We start from the raw sequence: 18,058 nt of genomic DNA, 5'->3' as shown, positions 1-18,058 counted from the left end.
ATTGTACTCCCTCCGTTTCACAAAAAGTGTCATTCTGCACTTTTTTCTTTGTTTCACAAAGAATGTCATTTTACATTTCCAATATTTCCAATGTGATTTTTTATATCAAATTTCTTATTTTACCCTTAACCCAAAGTTCTTTTTACTAAACTTTAATAATTAAGTACTCATTAAATAAAGATATATTTGTATAATTTTTTTTTTTTTCTTAATTTGTGTGTCCTGTGTCAAAATGACACTCTTTGTGAAACGAGGGAGTATGTCTTTGCACAATTTATTTATTAGTGACATATGTTTGAACAGTAGATACCATTTTTTGGTGTGCTTAAAGAAGAAACAGAGCGAACTACCCAACATAAGATTTTTTTGTACCCAAGAAGCTTTAAAATATCCACCAAAAGGGCAAAGGTATAAATAAAATCGATATGTCACAGTTAATGATGTTGTTGAATGATGCTGAGTTTTTTTGAGACATCTTCGCCAGCAACTAAAAAAAAGGGTTCCTTAATATATTTAGGTTGGGCTTGGGCTTAGCCATTCAGTCAAAGAAACGTTTTTTTATGAGAATGAATGTTTTACTTTTGGCTCTCGATCTCTAGTGACAATCGCCGGCGTTCTCTAGTGAGAATGAATGAATATTATCCTCTGCAGTCTATCAGAATGATTTAACAACCTTCAATAATTTTGTTACAGCTGCTGATTGGTCACTCAGTGGATCAATCAAACTGTGAATACTTGAGATAAAATATCATGGCCTTGAATTATTATACAACGACAATTTACAATTAAATCAATATGCATATCTAGTCCCTTGCTGCCTTGGCTGCCAATCATATACATTTCACAAATAAATATTTCTAACAACAAAATCGTTCCCACTCCAACTACAACAACATCATTCATATCCTTGTCTAAACCAGCCAGCTTTCCCATTTATTTCAAAACAATTAATATAGTAACAAATATAGAACGCCAATTGTGCGACACTGTGACTGCGAGGACCCAACGCATCGTTTATCTTTGATAATGAGCTCCGTCGGTGTTGTTAAGATCATTGAGTAAATTAACTCTTACTGTACGTACAACATAATGGTACTAACAACAATTATGGTATAGTTAGTATGTGTCCGTTGTTGTTTGTGCTTGTACGTACAACATAATTATGATTCAGTGGCGGACCCAGACCAAAAGTTTAGAGAGGTCAGATGAATTTTTTTTTTTTCTAATAAGATAAAAAATGTAAAATTTAAAAGGTCAAGGGTAAAAATGCAAAATTTTTGGAGGATCAAAGTACAAATTTTGTTTTAATAAGGTCAAAATGCAAAATTTTTTGGAATCAAGATGAAAGTTTTAAATTTAATGGATCAAAATATAAAATTTAAGGGGGTCATTTTGTTATTTAAAACTAAAAATAGACCAGAAAAAAATTTAATGAGGTCAGCTGAACACACAGCTTCACTACTAGGTCTACATGACCCGCAGCAACCTAACCGCATTAATTCCTAAGTAACTTTCCCTATATATAAGCAGTTCCACAAAAGCCACAAAAAGCCAATTCTTAAAAGCACTTTTTTTTTTTTTGATTTTATCTTAAAAGCTTTTCTTCATTATATTTGTTGGTGCCTAAAAATGGCAACCAGAAATCTCCTTGCCACGAGCAACACCGTCAAGTTGAATGGTGTCAGCTTCTCCTCCTCTTTTACCGACAAACCTAACCGCTACCTTGCTCGTTGTTGGGCACAGACTACTAGTAGTCGTAGAGTCCAAACTGCGTGTTACTATCGTGAGACGTCATTGAAAGCTGTGACGTCGTTAGAGAGGCCTGAGGTAGAAACAGATACTAACTGTGACGGAATTGGAATCGTCCGTTTCTTAAAAGGAAAAAGCTATCTCGTTACTGGTGCAACAGGGTTTCTTGCCAAAGGTAAGTAAAAACCCTAAATTAGCGTTTTCTTCTTAGCCAAGTAAACTGATTTTTAGGTTAATAAATTCTTCATTGCAGTGTTGATCGAGAAAATGTTGAGGGAAGGTCCTGAGATTGGGAAAATCTTCCTTCTAATGAGATCCAAGGATCAAGAATCAGCAAACAAGAGACTCTACTTTGAGGTCCGTTTTACATATTTTCACTCTCAACCATTTTAATTTTGGTTCCTAATCACATTTTGTATCCCTTTTTTTTTTTCATTTTCCAAACAGATCATAAGATCGGATCTGTTCAAGCTTCTGAAGCAGATGCACGGGAGCTCTTACGAAACCTTTATGAAGAGCAAGTTGATTCCAGTAATTGGAGACATTGGAGAAGACAATCTAGGGATCGAACCTGAAATAGCAGACATGATTAGTGAGGAGATTGATGTCATTATCAGTTGTGGTGGTCGTACAACATTCGACGACAGGTGTTTTGTCTATTTCTTCTCGCCAGGTTTTTCAGTGCTTGCATACTAACTGTAGTAATTGCTTTGAATCCAAACAAACCTAAACAGATACGACTCTGCCCTTAGTGTCAATGCTCTTGGACCTAATAGGCTCTTAAGCTTCGGAAAAGAATGCAAGAAATTAAAACTTTTCCTCCATTTTTCGACTGGTATGAGTTTTTTTTTTTTAAATAATTTGTTTTGGCCGAGATTAAGGTGTTTGCAGAAAACTTTCAGAAACTGATTTTTTTTTATAATTTTTTTTTTTTGATACGTTAGCTTACGTGACTGGCAAGAATGAGGGGTTAGTACTAGAGACTCCTCTGTGTATTGGAGAAAACATAACTTCTGACTTGAACATCGAATCCGAGCTGAAACTAGCTTCAGAAGCTGTAAGAAAGTTCCATGGAAGAGAAAAAACCAATAAACTGAAAGAACTCGGTTTTGAAAGGTGAGAAAATACACGTTAAATTTTTACTTTCTGCACCACCTTCTATGTTTTTATCTTATATATGTAACAAAAAATTACTTTCTTATCTACGAAAATCTGATATAATATGTGGTTATGTTATGAGAAACAGAGCTCAACACTATGGGTGGGATAATAGTTACACATTCACAAAAGCCATGGGTGAGACTATAATAAACAGCAATCGAGGAGATTTGCCTGTGGTGATCATAAGGCCTAGTATTATCGAAAGCTCTTACAAGGAGCCTTTCCCTGGCTGGATCCAAGGAATAAGGTTTAAAAATTGTTTTCAGAAACAAGGGCCTACTATGTATTAGCTTGTGGTTTTAAGTACTGAAAATTTTTATTTGGTATAAAACAGAATGGTTGATCCAATCATCGTTGGCTATTATGGCAAAGGCCAGATTTCTGGATTCTGGGCAGATTCTAAATCTTTATTGGACATCACACCTGTTGATATGCTTGTGAACGCGGCAATAACAGCCATGGCAAAGCATGGTTGTGGTGTACCAGAGCTCAAAGTTTACACTGTCACTTCTTCATCTCATGCAAACCCACTGCGATTTGGCGAGTTGATGGATCTCTCTTACCAACATCTGCGTGACTCTCCAATGGAAAATACAGAGATAGATTTAGCGCCTATGAAATACCACAGTTCCTTAGAGAGTTTCACCTCCTCTTTGTCCAACAAAATGAAAAGAAAAGAAGGAGAATCACATATATCCACAATGAGCGATAAGCAAAAGAGAAGGCTAAAGTATCTTGTGTCCATGGCAAGAATATATAAGCCTTACATGTTCTTTCAAGCGCGGTAATTAATACTCCCTCCGTTTTATAATATAGGATGTTTAGAGGATTATTTTTGTTTCATAATATAGGATGTTTCCAACTTTCAATGCAACTTTTAGATTAATTTTATATTTTATATTATGCAGTCTTGAGTATGATTGGTTAAACTTTTTAAAAGTAATTTTTTTTTAATATGTGTATTTCTACTAAAACATCCTATATTTTGAAACGGAGGGAGTAAAATATACTTGGCCTTGTCCTTATATAATTATATTATAAAGCAATCATGAGATTACTAACCCGTAATTCAAATTCTATACTAGGTTTGACGATACGAATACAACAAGTTTGATGCATGAGATGTCTATGGAAGAGAGAAAGATGTTTGAGTTCAATACCAAAGACATTGACTGGAAGCATTACATTGCCAACGTTCATCTTCCGGGTCTCAAAAAGCAATTCTTTCAGGGATGATCCAGTTAAAGAGAATGATTTAAGATATCTTATTATATAAAGTTTGATGTCAAAGTTACTTATTAACAAAATTGTGACACATGTCAATTATATCGTTCAGATGTTTCAGATGTTGACACATGTCAATTCTAAAAACAACAAAATTAAAAAATATATAAAAATTCAAAACCTACCATAAAAAGGTTTTATATAAAAGTAAAATATGTATTGCTAATTTTACAAGAAAAATGATTACTTTTTATATAATATAATAAAATGATTGTGAAAATTATACAATTAATTACTATTCCTAAAAAAATGTAAATACTCACCTTTACATAAAAAAAAAGTATAAAAATAAAAATATAAATAGATCTTCTCATATTTTTTTCACCAATCAAATAATTTATTCAAAAATACTACTATCTTAATATATAAAGTATGGTTTCAAAAGTTATGAATTTTCATAAGATCGCGACATGTGTCAAAATCTTATGATGTTGTAGATTATTAAAATAATAATTAAAAATTATATTAAATTATACAATTTTGCAGTTTTATAGAAAAAAGAATCGTCTACATTAGATTGAATTCCTTGGCCTAATCTTAAAAGAAAAATAATTTATCCTTAAACTTCTACAATAATTAAACTTATACAACAAAAATCATACGTTATACTGAATTCTTTGGCCTAATCTTAAAAGAAAAAGAATTTAAATGTAAAGATATGTATTCTCTTAGATCTTTGTCATATAAATAAAGAGGAAGACGTCATTCTGATGTATCAAACTCAATTAGAATTTTTAATCATGAGCACTACAGATAGAAACCAAAACTGGGAAAATAATGAAAAGTCAGCCAAAAAAGGAATAGAACCATTATGAATAATGATCAATTTGTTATGATGGAGAAGACGCTTACCGATGAACCTCATATGCGACTGAAACTAGCTACACTTCAGACATGGGTCGACAAACTAAATCAATGCGTAATTATAAGACTCATATTCAACTTCACATACATATTTTTTCATAATTGACTAATATTATTTTACAAAATCTAAGGACCCTAGCTTACAACTATGCAGCTAAGAAAATGACTTTTTTTTTCCGAGACACTTTCATCTAACAAAAACATATATTTCAGGATTATTACAAACGATCAAAAGAAGTTAAAACTAGCAAATATTCAAACCCATCAATTTAACCACAAATATCTTGCAAAGGAATCTAACAGATATCTTATGCTAAGTATATTATATGTATTTTCTCAATTAGATTTTGACATGTATAAACAAAAACATAATACATTAAGTATGTATACTATTATTAATCAAGAAGTAGTGAATAACAAATCTAAAAAGAATAACATAAGTTATGTCAAAAGAATTATTATATTTGAAACTTAATAGGAACAGCTAATTAAGAAAATACCATTATATCTACATAAAATTTACATGTTTATATCAAAAGCTTTAATCTTTGAATTTTTTTCTGATATAATTTTGCTGATCTGTTTTGGGTCTTTTATTCGTGCGGGTTCTTCAATAGAAGCTATTAGATGCAATGAATGGAATCAAAGTACATAAAACCCGCTAAATTAATCGAGGATGGAGACACTGATGTAGGTTCCAAAAGTAATTCTACAGTTAGTAGCGTTATAAGTTTCAAAGATTAGTCGGTGGTTGATGTATTTGGTCAAAATCTAGAGTTTTCTCTTCTGGAAAAATGTCATGAATTCCGGTACTGAAACAAGAGCTGGACCGAGTAATTGAGAAGCGATTTTGTAATTTGGGAAGTTGGAATGGTAAACCGTTATAAAATTGGTTTCAAACCTGATTTATGTGGTTTTCTATCGAATTTGGTTCGTAAACCATTTAAGTCCAGGTATATAGAGAAATATATGAGAACTTTTGATGCGGGTAGAAATAGGTTGAGAACTTACGACTCCAGAATATTTGAGATGAGGTCATAATTCTAAGTAGTTTTGGTACAATGTGATACTTCTGAGGAGTAAATAAGGCATCAATCCTTAACGTGATTATGACATATACATGTTTTTGATTATTAATAAAGTTTTTTTTTGTTTATTCAAATTTTTATTTTTCTTGTGTTATATTAATTTTTTTTTTTCAAGTTCTCAACTTTGTTTGGGTTGGTCATAAAATCACTGTAATAGAGTAGAAAATTTTCACCGGTTGTTCATCCAAAATAACTTTGGAGTAAAAAAATTAATAGTTAAAGAAATTATGTCACAAAACAGTTTTAGTAATTATAAGAACTATAATTATGCCAAGCAACATAAAATTTGTTTAATTTGTTTAAAAGACATTTTAATGGTGATAAAGAGCATAATTTAACAATAAAATAATTTATGATTTAAGAGCATATTTTTAATGGTGAACCATATAGTAAAATTGTACATGGTTACTACAATATATATTGCTTTGATGAATTATTTGCATATAATTTTTCTTTTGTAATAAGTTGTGAAAAGTTTTTGAAATTTGAAAATAATAATATTTTTAATGATGAGTATTTGGCAAAAATTTTGGTGGGATATAATTTTGCTTTAGATTATTTTAATAATTGTTATAATATATTAAAAATATAAATAAGTGTACAAAGGTAAATACAAATATGATTTTGGTGGGAAATAATTTAGCTTTAAATTATTGTAATAATTGTTATAATTAAAAATATGAATAAGTGTATGTAGGTAAATACAAATATGATTTTTCTCTAACTAAAATTATTTATATATTTACTTAAAGAAATAAAATTTCTTAGGATTTATTCTCTTCAACGATTTCAGTATCCACACATTGTGCGGGCCCTTATCTAGTGATATATAAACGAACAAAAAAAAAACTCCCCTTATTTATTATTTTTCTGGCACAAAGTGATTATGTTGTGTTGTATTTATGCATGCATTATCAATTAATCATATATATAATTGTTAATAAAAGTTTGTTCTATCCAATAACACTTGATTTTAACCTGCGGTACACCGCGGGCATATAATTTTTATTTATATTTATATTTTATGTTGTATTTATTTGTTAAATATTAGATGTTTTGTAAATAGAGGAATAACTAAATTTTCCGATTGTTGTGCGGCTAAATATTTATATTATTTTTTAACCCGTAATACACATCATGGCCATTTGTTTGTTATATTTAGTTTGTTTTGTTTAGTGTTTGAGATTCTATTTTGATTTTTAATTATTATAACAAAAAAATAAGAGATCTAAATACATAATAAGTAATTTATACGATGTGATTAAGTCACATTTTTCCTAATGATTTAATTATTTTACACAATTTTAATTAAATCAACTTAATTTTATATGTCAAATATTCTAATATTAGTAGTGTTAAAAAATAATAAAATAAGAATTTAACCCGTGTTAGCACAAATTTAATAATATTTTATTAATTCCAACATTTCCTCTTATAACTCATCTACAATATAACCACATGATATACAATATAATACTTTAAACTTTTTAATTTTACATATTCGTAATATTTAAAATTTTTATTAAGTTTATATTTGTTAATTATAATAATATTTAAAGAAATGTCAATTGAAGTTTTTCTTACATTAAGAATCAAAGTTCACAAGTTTTGGACAACAAAATAGGAATAAAATTTTTGTATTCTTTGTTTGCAAAAGATTCAAATATAAAATATATTCAAAACACAACCGAATGTGTGGTTAAATATATCATAATTTATATTTCCATATTGATTGCTGTTATTTTTTAGTTAGAATAGAATGTAAAACATTTAGGAAACAAAATTTGAAGTAATGTTATTTTTGGAAAAATTTTAGGGGTTAATGTTGTAAATAATTTTTTTAATAAACAAAATTAAAAGGGCATAACACAAAATGTACTTAAAAAATGTTAATATAGATTTAACAACAAAATTGATTCCCCATAGTAATGAGGCTTTTTGAAAGATGTTCGAGTTCTGCAGCTAATATATGGGTTTGGGTTTAAGCTTGGGCTGAAATAGTCAAGAAGAAAGGGCTTTGGTTAGTTTAACTAATTTCTAAAACCAATTAAACTCTAAATTGAAAGGCTCTCCCTATATCCGGCGATTGTCGCCGGCGTTCTGTAACTCACTGGGGGAACAAGTTTTGTTTATTTTCTTTACTCCGGAGTAGTAAAGAAACTTACTCTGGAGCTTTATACATACTTAGACTATTTGATTCGTCTCACGGTGGATCTTTAATTCTTTCTCCAACAAACGTAATCACACCATTGTATCAGAGTCTGTTGTTGCTCTGTTACCCAATTTTACGACATGCGTATTTTGGCGTTTTTGGTAAACTTTGATGTTTAATTAGAATTGACAACAAAAGTAGATGATTTAAATGGCTTGAGGCAAAGTTCAGGGTTTAAATGGTTTTTTTGGGTAAGTTCATGATTTAATTGACATTTTTCCCTTAAAAGTTTGTTTGTTTTTTTTTTTCACATTGCTAGAAACAATAAATGCCTACGCTTTTCTATCCTTAAAACTGGTTATTCACAATTTTAAACACCCAGTTTCACCACTAGGTCCGCTTGGAACCCCTACCAGCCACTACCCACCGCCGGTCGTTGGATTCCGGCCACCTCCGGCCACCACTCCTACGGCCACCTCTGGCCACCTCCGGCGGCTACCACCTCTCCTCCAGCCACCATCATCCTCCCCTACCACCACCACCATATCACCAGAATTGTAATTTTCCTTACCCCTCCTCCCATTCTTCTAATTTATTTGAAAAGTATGCTATATTCTTAATTAGTTTATTGGTTTTGGTTATACACCAAATTGATCCTTAATAAAAACACACAAACATTATTCCTACCAAAAAAAAAACACACAAACATTATTTTATTTCTCTTGCAAAATTCTCACCCACTCCGGTGGTGCCACGTGGACAGATGATCAGGCCTAAAACAAATCTTGCACAAGATCCATCTCCACTGATCTAAGCCCACTGTTCTATTAAACCCTATTTTTAAATTGTTAAGAACATAGAGAGTGTTGGCCCAATACAGATGGCCTAACCCGTTAATTCCTAAGAGCATTCTCATTGCACAAAATAGAATGGATGTGTTAAAAAATTTAAATAATTAAATTTTAACCCACAATATACTGTGAGATAATTTATTTATAACTAAAAATAAATAAATTTTAAGTTGTATTTGTTTATTAATATTGTTTGCTTTCTTTAGTGTTTAAGATTGTATAATTGTATTTTGATTATTAATTACATGATTCAACTCGCAATAATTTGTTTTTTTTTAATTTAATATTAATTTAATTATATTTTTTTATTACTTTAATATTGACAATGTCAACAAAATAATGTAATGATGTTTTACCTATATAGCATCGAGTTAATAATATTTTAACTTTTTAAAAGTTTAAATTATTTGAAATAAAGAACAAGAATAAACCAAAGAAAAATTATGAATTTGAATGCGTGATAAATAAAGCTCCTTACTCATTAGTATTCAGAATTATTTTGGTTCATTTTATAGCATAACCCTGAACTATTGTTAATTTTTTTTATAGATGATGTGAGACATTGTACATATTTTTTATAGATGATGTGAGATACTTATTAGATTAGCTCGCAACCCTTGCACTAAATAGACATTCACGAGTTGTGGAAGCTCTGTATCACACGTTGTACATTTGCCTTGTATGAAACCATGACTTCCATCTCCAAAGGTCACTGTACCTCCTTTTAACTTCTTAAGGTTTTGTAAGTTACTTTTGGTTCCAGTCATATGTCTTGAGCATCCGCTATCAAAGAACCAAGGCTCCGAGTCTTCTTGTTCTTCAGAAATCATGGTCATATTGCACCTAAACCCAGATGAAATTGCTTCTAATTGATACAAATCATTCTTCTTCATCCAAACTTGTCTTCTAAACCCATTCCAGAAGAATCTCCCTTGTCGCTTTAACTTATATACTTTTTCCTAGAATTTGGAACAATAGCGCTTGTAATGTCCAAATTTACCACAGAAATAACAGCCTGATGACTTAATCGATACAGCTGATGTTGTTTCCAAATCAGATTGATGTACTCCAGCTGCAACAAATTTGGTTGTTGTGGTCTTGACTCCTTTGTTCTCGGTAAAACCTAAACCCCTATGAGTTTTTTCAGTTCTTCCATAGCTTAAAATTTTATCAAGTTGCTTTGTTCCTGCAAACATGTGAATTTTTCTGTGCTGTTGATCTAGTTCGGATTGAAGTTCTAAGGATTTCTTCCTTTCTTGACACAGTTCTTCCTCGAGTTTGTCTGCTTTTGCAGAAAGGACCAGCTTTTCTTTCGTTAAATCCAATGAATCTTTGGCAATTTCCTTCTCATCCACCAGTTCGTTTTGTAACGATTCGATTACTGCTTCAAGACGAAATTTTTCTTTGATTATCCCTTGATTTTCTTTTCCTAACGTAATCAGTTTTTCTCTCACTTCTTTGTAGCTTTGAACAATATCAAGAGCTTCCTCATCTTCTGATTCAGAATCAGTTACTTCTACTCTGTTATCAAATTCAGTTATTCCCACCATAGCAACTAGATTCATGAGTTCTTCTTCGCTACTGCTATCATCATCTGATTCATCCTCAATGCTTATCATGGACTTTACATTCTTGGTTTTAGAATTATTTACACATTCATCATGTGTATGTCTTGTCCCTCTGCAAATTGTGCACTTTGAGTCTCGTAACTTGATAGTTGGACATTCACGAATAAAATATCCAAACCCCTTGCATTCATGACACTGCATATCAGCCTTTTTAACTTCACTGGTCTTCTTGTATGAGCCAATCTTCTTCTGTCCTTGACATTGTTCTATCCTTCTTAACGCTCGATCGAATCTTCTTACCAATAGGCTCACAACATCTTCTTCTCCTTGATCAGATGTGTCTTTGCTAACTGTTAAGGCTATCCCCTTTGGTTTCTTGATTCCATTAAGTTCCATCTCATGTGCTTCCAGCATACCAACCACTTTACCATAACTGAGACAGTCCAAATTATGAGATACAGTTAGTGCTGTCTTGTATCCCATGAACCTTGAGGGAAGACACTTTAAAAATTTCTTAACTAGCTTCTGATCCTTATAGGTTTTTCCAAGAGTTATTGCTTCTTGTGCCAAAGCGCTTAGCTTTGAACTAAAGTCTGAGATTGATTCATGCTCCTCCATCCTTAGATTCTCAAATCTAGAAGCCAACATGTTTTTTCTTGAACTTTGCACATTTGTGGTTCCTTCATACTGAATTTGAAGGATATCCCATGCTTCTTTAGCGGTTTCACACCCCTGAATTAGGTTGAACTGTTTTCTTTGAACACTGCAATGAATAGCACTTAGCGCTCTAGAATTGTACTTGGATCTCTTCTTCTCTTCCTCAGTCCAGTCTGCTTTGGGTTTAACTATTCGTTCGCCTGTTTCATCCTTGATTGTCGGTTCCTCCCACTTTTCTAGAACAGATTTCCAAGCTAGACGATCGATGCCTCCTATTATGGACTTGATCCTTGATTTCCAAAACCCATAGTTTCCATCGTCTAAAACAACCTTATTGTTGTTGACCAGATCTCTGTAGTTCTCCATCTTGTCTGCAGAATCTCACCTGTAGTATTTTGAACAAGTGCTGTTCTGATACTGATAAGCTCAAATTAATCCCTAGAGCTACTCTCTCAAACAAGAGATCACTGCAGTACTTAGGGGTCGAATCCACAGAGACTCAAGATCAAATACAATAGATTGTAAAGTTTTGTAAATTACGCTAAACAAGTTAAATTGAATTAAAATTAAAGCAATGCAAATATTTAAAAGAAAGTGTTGTAAATCCAGAAAATCAAAAGAGTTAAGCCTAGGGAATTTCTCAGGAAATTATGAAATATTAAATCAGATAAATTAATTAAGGTTCAAGCAATAAAGATCAGATCTGGATTTCTAAACTTTTGGTAAATTAAATCAGCTCTCACTGCAAATAATATCTAAATTTAAAACCAGAAAATCCAAATCTCTTTGTAAAATTCTAAGTAATAAATCAGCTTTAAAAATAGGTTTAGAAAAGTTCACAGAATTATTAATTCAAATCTCTTTGTAAGAAACAATTCTGTTCATCAATGGTTTAATCAGGAAAAAAATTATATTCTCATATTAATTTATTTCCCTAAGATAACAATTCTAGGTGATCAATCAAGAATTATTGTGAGGAACAACCAAGGATGAAGATCATAAAAGATTAAGAACCCTAAAAATCTCAGATCTAATAAATCATAAAAACCTTATGAAAAACCCTAAACCTAACAAGCAAATTACTCAGACATGTCAAATAAAGCACACATCATAATTCTGAATAACATGCAATATATATTAAAAGTAAAAGAGGGATTTCAAGAAATCTTCTCTCTACAAAGAATTCAGATCTATCTCTCCCAAAAGCTCTCAATATCTTTTCTCTCAAAAACTGCTCGAAGATAACTTGAGGGTTTCTAAAATCCAAAAATAATATATATACATCCTAAAATACGTCCAGGGGCTTATGTTGCAATTATAGAAGACTTTGGGCAAATTTGTAAAACTTCCAATTTCTTGTTCTCTCGTCGGGTAAACATGAGTGTCGATCGATGCCCTTTTAGGTGGTGTCGATCGATGCTCTGACTCTGATCCGACTCCAACTTGATTTCCTTCGGTAAAGTGCTCCAAAATGATCCAAATTGTTCCATATTGCTCCATTCGTGCCAAATTCCTAAATAACCTGTAAAGACTCAAAAACAACCTAGAAACAAATCAAAAGACTCAAAAAGCACACTTATATCATGGTTAAAAACCGTAAAAACCATGATATATCAACTCCCCCAGACTTAGCCTTTGCTTGCCCTCAAGCAAAACAGAAACTTAAAACTGTGAAAGAGGTTTGAAAACATAGAATTCACTCAACTGCTGGTAACTGATCTCCGCACTCTTCATCGCCTTGACTCTCAAGAACTTACTTCATATACTTTGTCAATTGAAAAGCATCAACATTCCTTACTCAAATCCCACAATCCTCTGGAATCTCTAGTCTCACCATTGCCATCTCATTACATAAATTAAAGCAAGTACAGGTGAGTTCTTACCTTGGTGTATCGAACAGTGGCATATGGACTCTCTTCAGGCCAAGACATTCTTCTTACATCTCCTTTCCTCTCCCTTTTCTCACTTCCATTTTTCTTTTCTTTTCTTATTCTTTTTTTAGCAAAGGTGTAAGCGAATACCGGGGTCATCGGTAATTTACCTACCCCTCGCTTCCAAGCTTTGTGTGATCATTTGACTCAAGAGTAGAATAATGAGGTCACTGGTAATTTATCTACCTCTCTAAACTGATCAAAATCATTTCATCTTTTATTTCTCTTTTTTTCTTCTGATTATTTTTTTTTTTCTTAAGCACTGAAGGGAAGAGAGAGGGGAGACATACTTTGAAAAATTGCACTGTCTTGTATGGCCTGAAGAAGAAGTTTAATCCACTGATTTCCAACCCCAAAGTAAGAGATTAAGTCCGGTTGAAATCCTGATAAAAGTTGAGACAGCATTGGTTGAACTAGATATCCTTTGAATAAGGGCTTTCAGGACTGTTGATACAGCTCATAGTCTTTCCACACTTCAGTTCTGAGGTCAAGCTTAGTCAAGAATCATTAGAATGTTAGCCAAAGAACAAGAACCATCAGTTAGAGATCATAATTCAACATAAATTTTTGAAAAATTTGACTCAATAAAAACAAAAATACAGTTTTGACACAAGACACAAAAACCAAGTAAGTAGTTAGTACTAACCTCCCCCAGACTTAAACAACAATGTCCGCAGTGTNTATTTTTTTTTTTCTTAAGCACTGAAGGGAAGAGAGAGGGGAGACATACTTTGAAAAATTGCACTGTCTTGTATGGCCTGAAGAAGAAGTCTAGTCCACTGATTTCCAACCCCAAAGTAAGAGATTAAGTCCGGTTGAAATCCTGATAAAAGTTGAGACAGCATTGGTTGAACTAGATATCCTTTGAATAAGGGCTTTCAGGACTGTTGATACAGCTCATAGTCTTTCCACACTTCAGTTCTGAGGTCAAGCTTAGTCAAGAATCATTAGAATGTTAGCCAAAGAACAAGAACCATCAGTTAGAGATCATAATTCAACATAAATTTTTGAAAAATTTGACTCAATAAAAACAAAAATACAGTTTTGACACAAGACACAAAAACCAAGTAAGTAGTTAGTACTAACCTCCCCCAGACTTAAACAACAATGTCCGCAGTGTTATCAAAGAAGGGAAAAGTCAAGAAACAAAAATTGTGTTGAAAAATTGAAAGAAAAATTGAACAAATTTTCGGGTTACCCAATCGGCGTCGATCGATGCCATTCAAGGCAGTGTCGATCGACGCCTTCGGTGAATGGTGAATTTTGGCCGAATCTCCTTGTTTGTTGCAGTTAGTTGTGTTTTGTTGGATCAATCCTTTGATGTTAATTATGTTAAGAAACACTCAAACACAAACACAGGTTAAAAGCAACATGATAGATAGTTCATAAATCCAAACAACTTTCAAACAAAAACTGACTCAAAGCAAGAAGAAAAATGACTCAATCCTAAAAAGGGAAAAAGATAAAGAGAACCATAATCAGAAGCTAAAATGTAACAGAAACATCATTCAGCACCATCATCATCATCAGTAGCGTCAGCATCCTCATCAGAAACAGGATCAGCAGATGGTGAAGATGGCGAAGGGGACCTGCGCCTAGTACGCCTGGTAGGACGAATGCAGCCACACTGAAAAAGTCGAGCCATGCTATTCCAGATGGCACGCAAAGCAGAAACCACATAAGTCGGATGAGCACCCTGGTCCATAGTGGCGAGATCCTGCTGTGGCTCTGGAAACTCAAATGTCGCGGTCCCAGAAGAAGAACCAAACTCAAAACCCCCAGCAGGGTTAGGAGCAGCTTAATCAACAGCAGGAATAGCATCGCCTCGTCGGCAACGAGCAGCAGGTGCAGCAACAGAATCTCTCATGTCAGGCTGAAATGCCAACTGGCGGTAATCCTCGCCAATATCAGTCAGTGCAGGACGCGGCATCGAAATCATACGCTCTCCTGTGGTGGAACGAAAACGCCAGAATAAAGGCTTCTTCATCCACTGAGTATGTACCATGTAACCAACATCCATAACAGGATGCTCAGCAATGATCCTGCAACTCCCGAGATCAATCTGAAAATGCCTGAAGATTGGAGTCAGAAGACTCCCAACATACTCCTTCTTCTTTCCTTTCCCAGTGAAAGGTTTGGTCTTCAAGGTAACCAAGTGATGCGCAAAAACTGCTCCCAAGTTAACTGGCCTATCTAATGCAGGTGTAGGACAAATACCAGCAACCAAGTCTCACAAGCCAGAATACAATAAGATCAACTCTGCCACTCGCATCTTGTTAGGCTCCATCTTACACAAAATTGTGTGCCCAATAGCACGAACAACATACCTCAGGACCGGATGTCGAATATCAGTCTGTGTAGATGACTTAGAATGATATCTCCCATGTCCAAACAAACTCCAGAAATCTTGGACATCAGGAAACTTTTCAGGAAATGCAACTGCTGTAAAATCTCTCTCAAAGCCATAAATGCCACAAAGGTCTCTAAGTGGTAGCTTATAACGAATACCCCGAATGAAGAAAGAAAGGAACCCCTCCTGTGCATTCTTAACTGCTTCATTCTGATAATAAACTCCCACAGTGGCCATAAACTGACAAACAAAATCAGGATACATATCATACTGCCTAGATGCAATGGCTCCCAATCCTATCCTATCCAACACAGCAAGAACCTCATCCTTAATACCCAATNTCCCAACATACTCCTTCTTCTTTCCTTTCCCAGTGAAAGGTTTGGTCTTTAAGGTAACCAAGTGATGCGCAAAAACTGCTCCCAAGGTAACTGGTCTATCTAATGCAGGTGTAGGACAAATACCAGCAACCAAGTCTCGCAAGCCAGAATACAATAAGATCAACTCTGCCACTCGCATCTTGTTAGGCTCCATCTTACACAAAATTGTGTGCCCAATAGCACGAACAACATACCTCAGGACCGGATGTCGAATATCAGTCTGTGTAGATGACTTAGAATGATATCTCCCATGTCCAAACAAACTCCAGAAATCTTGGACATCAGGAAACTTTTCAGGAAATGCAACTGCTATAAAATCTCTCTCAAAGCCATAAATGCCACAAAGGTCTCTAAGTGGTAGCTTATAACGAATACCCCGAATGAAGAAAGAAAGGAACCCCTCCTGTGCATTCTTAACTGCTTCATTCTGATAATAAACTCCCACAGTGGCCATAAACTGACAAACAAAATCAGGATACATATCATACTGCCTAGATGCAATGGCTCCCAATCCTATCCTATCCAACACAGCAAGAACCTCATCCTTAATACCCAATTGGTTCATAGCAACCAAATCAAGTGTCCTAGTGGGGTGAATCTCAACTCCTAACCATCCATTATAGAACAATGTATCATAATCATCCCAATCATCTGACACTGGCCTATTGATGTAATTTGACTCTTCAAATTCCTTCATGAGATCATCATTCCAAATCCTATTACATCGAATCTTTCTACCTTCTGACCTTGGCCATGGAGGACGAGCTGGAACTTGTGGAGTAGAAGGAGTGGTGGTGTCGACAAAAACGTGTAAGTAGAAAATAAAAAGAAAAGTTTAGACGAAATTAAAAACTTAAATCTAATGGTAGATCAGAGAGTCCCCGACAACGGCGCCAAAATTTGATAAGCTCAAATTAATCCCTAGAGCTACTCTCTCAAACAAGAGATCACTGCAGTACTTAGGGGTCGAATCCACAGAGACTCAAGATCAAACANGGATAGAGGACTCAAAAACGAGTGGGATAGAGCTTTGAATCACTCAAAACGGAGCAGTATCGGAGAAGTTATGAGGATCTGAAGGTGTTCATCGATTTTGAGAGATGAAAAACAACAGAGACAGCTCGGGGTTTTAATCGCGTGTCCCTCGGTTTTAACAGTGTCGATCGATGCTCATTTAAGTGGTATCGATTGATGCTTCTTTTATCGGACCCGGCCCAGTTGCAATTAAAGGCCGAAATCTCGCAATTCAGAAACCCATCAACCTTTCTTATTTTCTGCGATCCAAAATTGGTGCCGACCGATACCCAGATGGTATCGATCGATGCTGATCAATGGTATCTGTAACTTTTTTTTTTAAAAACAATAAAGACTCAAAACCAAAAATTAATATGTTAGTGATCCTAAAAAAACAAAAATTCAAAATAATTAATTCCTACCAGTGTCCCACTCAGCGCTTGTTTTAAGTCATTAGCTTGACTGTGTTGGAGCTCAGGCATCCGGCGGATCTGAACGTGGCTGTTAATGCTTGTGAGAGGAATATCTCATCATCCAAGGTGGTGTATAAGCAGTAGATGAATGAGGTCTACCAAGGACATGAGAAGCAGGACCAGAATGATACTTGGGTATAGTGCATCTTGGCTTCATCTGATGACTCTGGAGTGTGGAGGAGTGAGCCTTCCGTTGAGTAACAGATTTATGACTTGGAGCATCAATTTTGGACAAACTCTGTCGCGGATGTGGAGGAGGGTTCTTACTATTGATGGACAAACTTTTTGTGTTGAGACAGTGTCTGCTAAACGATCATCAGCTTATCCATCTCAAAGTTCTTAGTCAAACCTTCCACATTCAGTGTTATGTGTCCCTTCTGCACATCTATGATGGCACCAGCTGTAGCTAAGAAAGATCTTCCCAAGATGAGAGGATCATTAGGCTCTTTATCATACTTCAGCACCACAAAGTCAGTGGGAATCATGAAGTTTCCAACCTTAACTGGAATATCCTCTAAAACACCTTCAGGAATTCG

General features: G+C 34.1%; 2 protein-coding genes across 2 annotated transcripts; one reads left to right on the top strand and one right to left on the bottom strand.

Annotated features, from left to right (window-relative positions):
• On the top strand, nt 1,580-4,240 carry LOC104712328 (fatty acyl-CoA reductase 6, chloroplastic-like). The gene is made up of 8 exons (XM_010429201.2): nt 1,580-1,924; nt 2,003-2,106; nt 2,197-2,396; nt 2,484-2,584; nt 2,694-2,865; nt 2,996-3,157; nt 3,245-3,694; nt 3,996-4,240. The coding sequence occupies exons 1-8, from the start codon at nt 1,630-1,632 to the stop codon at nt 4,144-4,146; spliced, it is 1,635 nt and encodes a 544-aa protein (XP_010427503.1). The 5' UTR covers nt 1,580-1,629; the 3' UTR covers nt 4,147-4,240.
• LOC104715730 lies at nt 10,109-11,740 on the bottom strand. The gene has a single exon (XM_010433112.1). The coding sequence runs from the start codon at nt 11,738-11,740 to the stop codon at nt 10,109-10,111; it is 1,632 nt and encodes a 543-aa protein (XP_010431414.1).

Source organism: Camelina sativa, chromosome 9 (assembly GCF_000633955.1).
Source record: "Camelina sativa cultivar DH55 chromosome 9, Cs, whole genome shotgun sequence".
Taxonomy (NCBI): Eukaryota; Viridiplantae; Streptophyta; class Magnoliopsida; order Brassicales; family Brassicaceae; genus Camelina; species Camelina sativa.
Note: the sequence above shows the minus strand (reverse complement) of the source record. Positions and strands in the feature narration are given on the sequence as shown.

What these genes read in the sequence shown, in the direction of transcription:
- LOC104712328 (XM_010429201.2), top strand. Translation starts at nt 1,630, where the DNA reads ATGGCAACCAGAAATCTCCTTGCCACGAGCAACACCGTCAAGTTGAAT. An exon ending in AACAGGGTTTCTTGCCAAAG is followed by an intron (nt 1,925 to 2,002) that starts GTAAGTAAAAAC and finishes TCTTCATTGCAG; the next exon opens with TGTTGATCGAGAAAATGTTG. An exon ending in TACATGTTCTTTCAAGCGCG is followed by an intron (nt 3,695 to 3,995) that starts GTAATTAATACT and finishes ATTCTATACTAG; the next exon opens with GTTTGACGATACGAATACAA.
- LOC104715730 (XM_010433112.1), bottom strand. Translation starts at nt 11,740, where the DNA reads ATGGAGAACTACAGAGATCTGGTCAACAACAATAAGGTTGTTTTAGAC.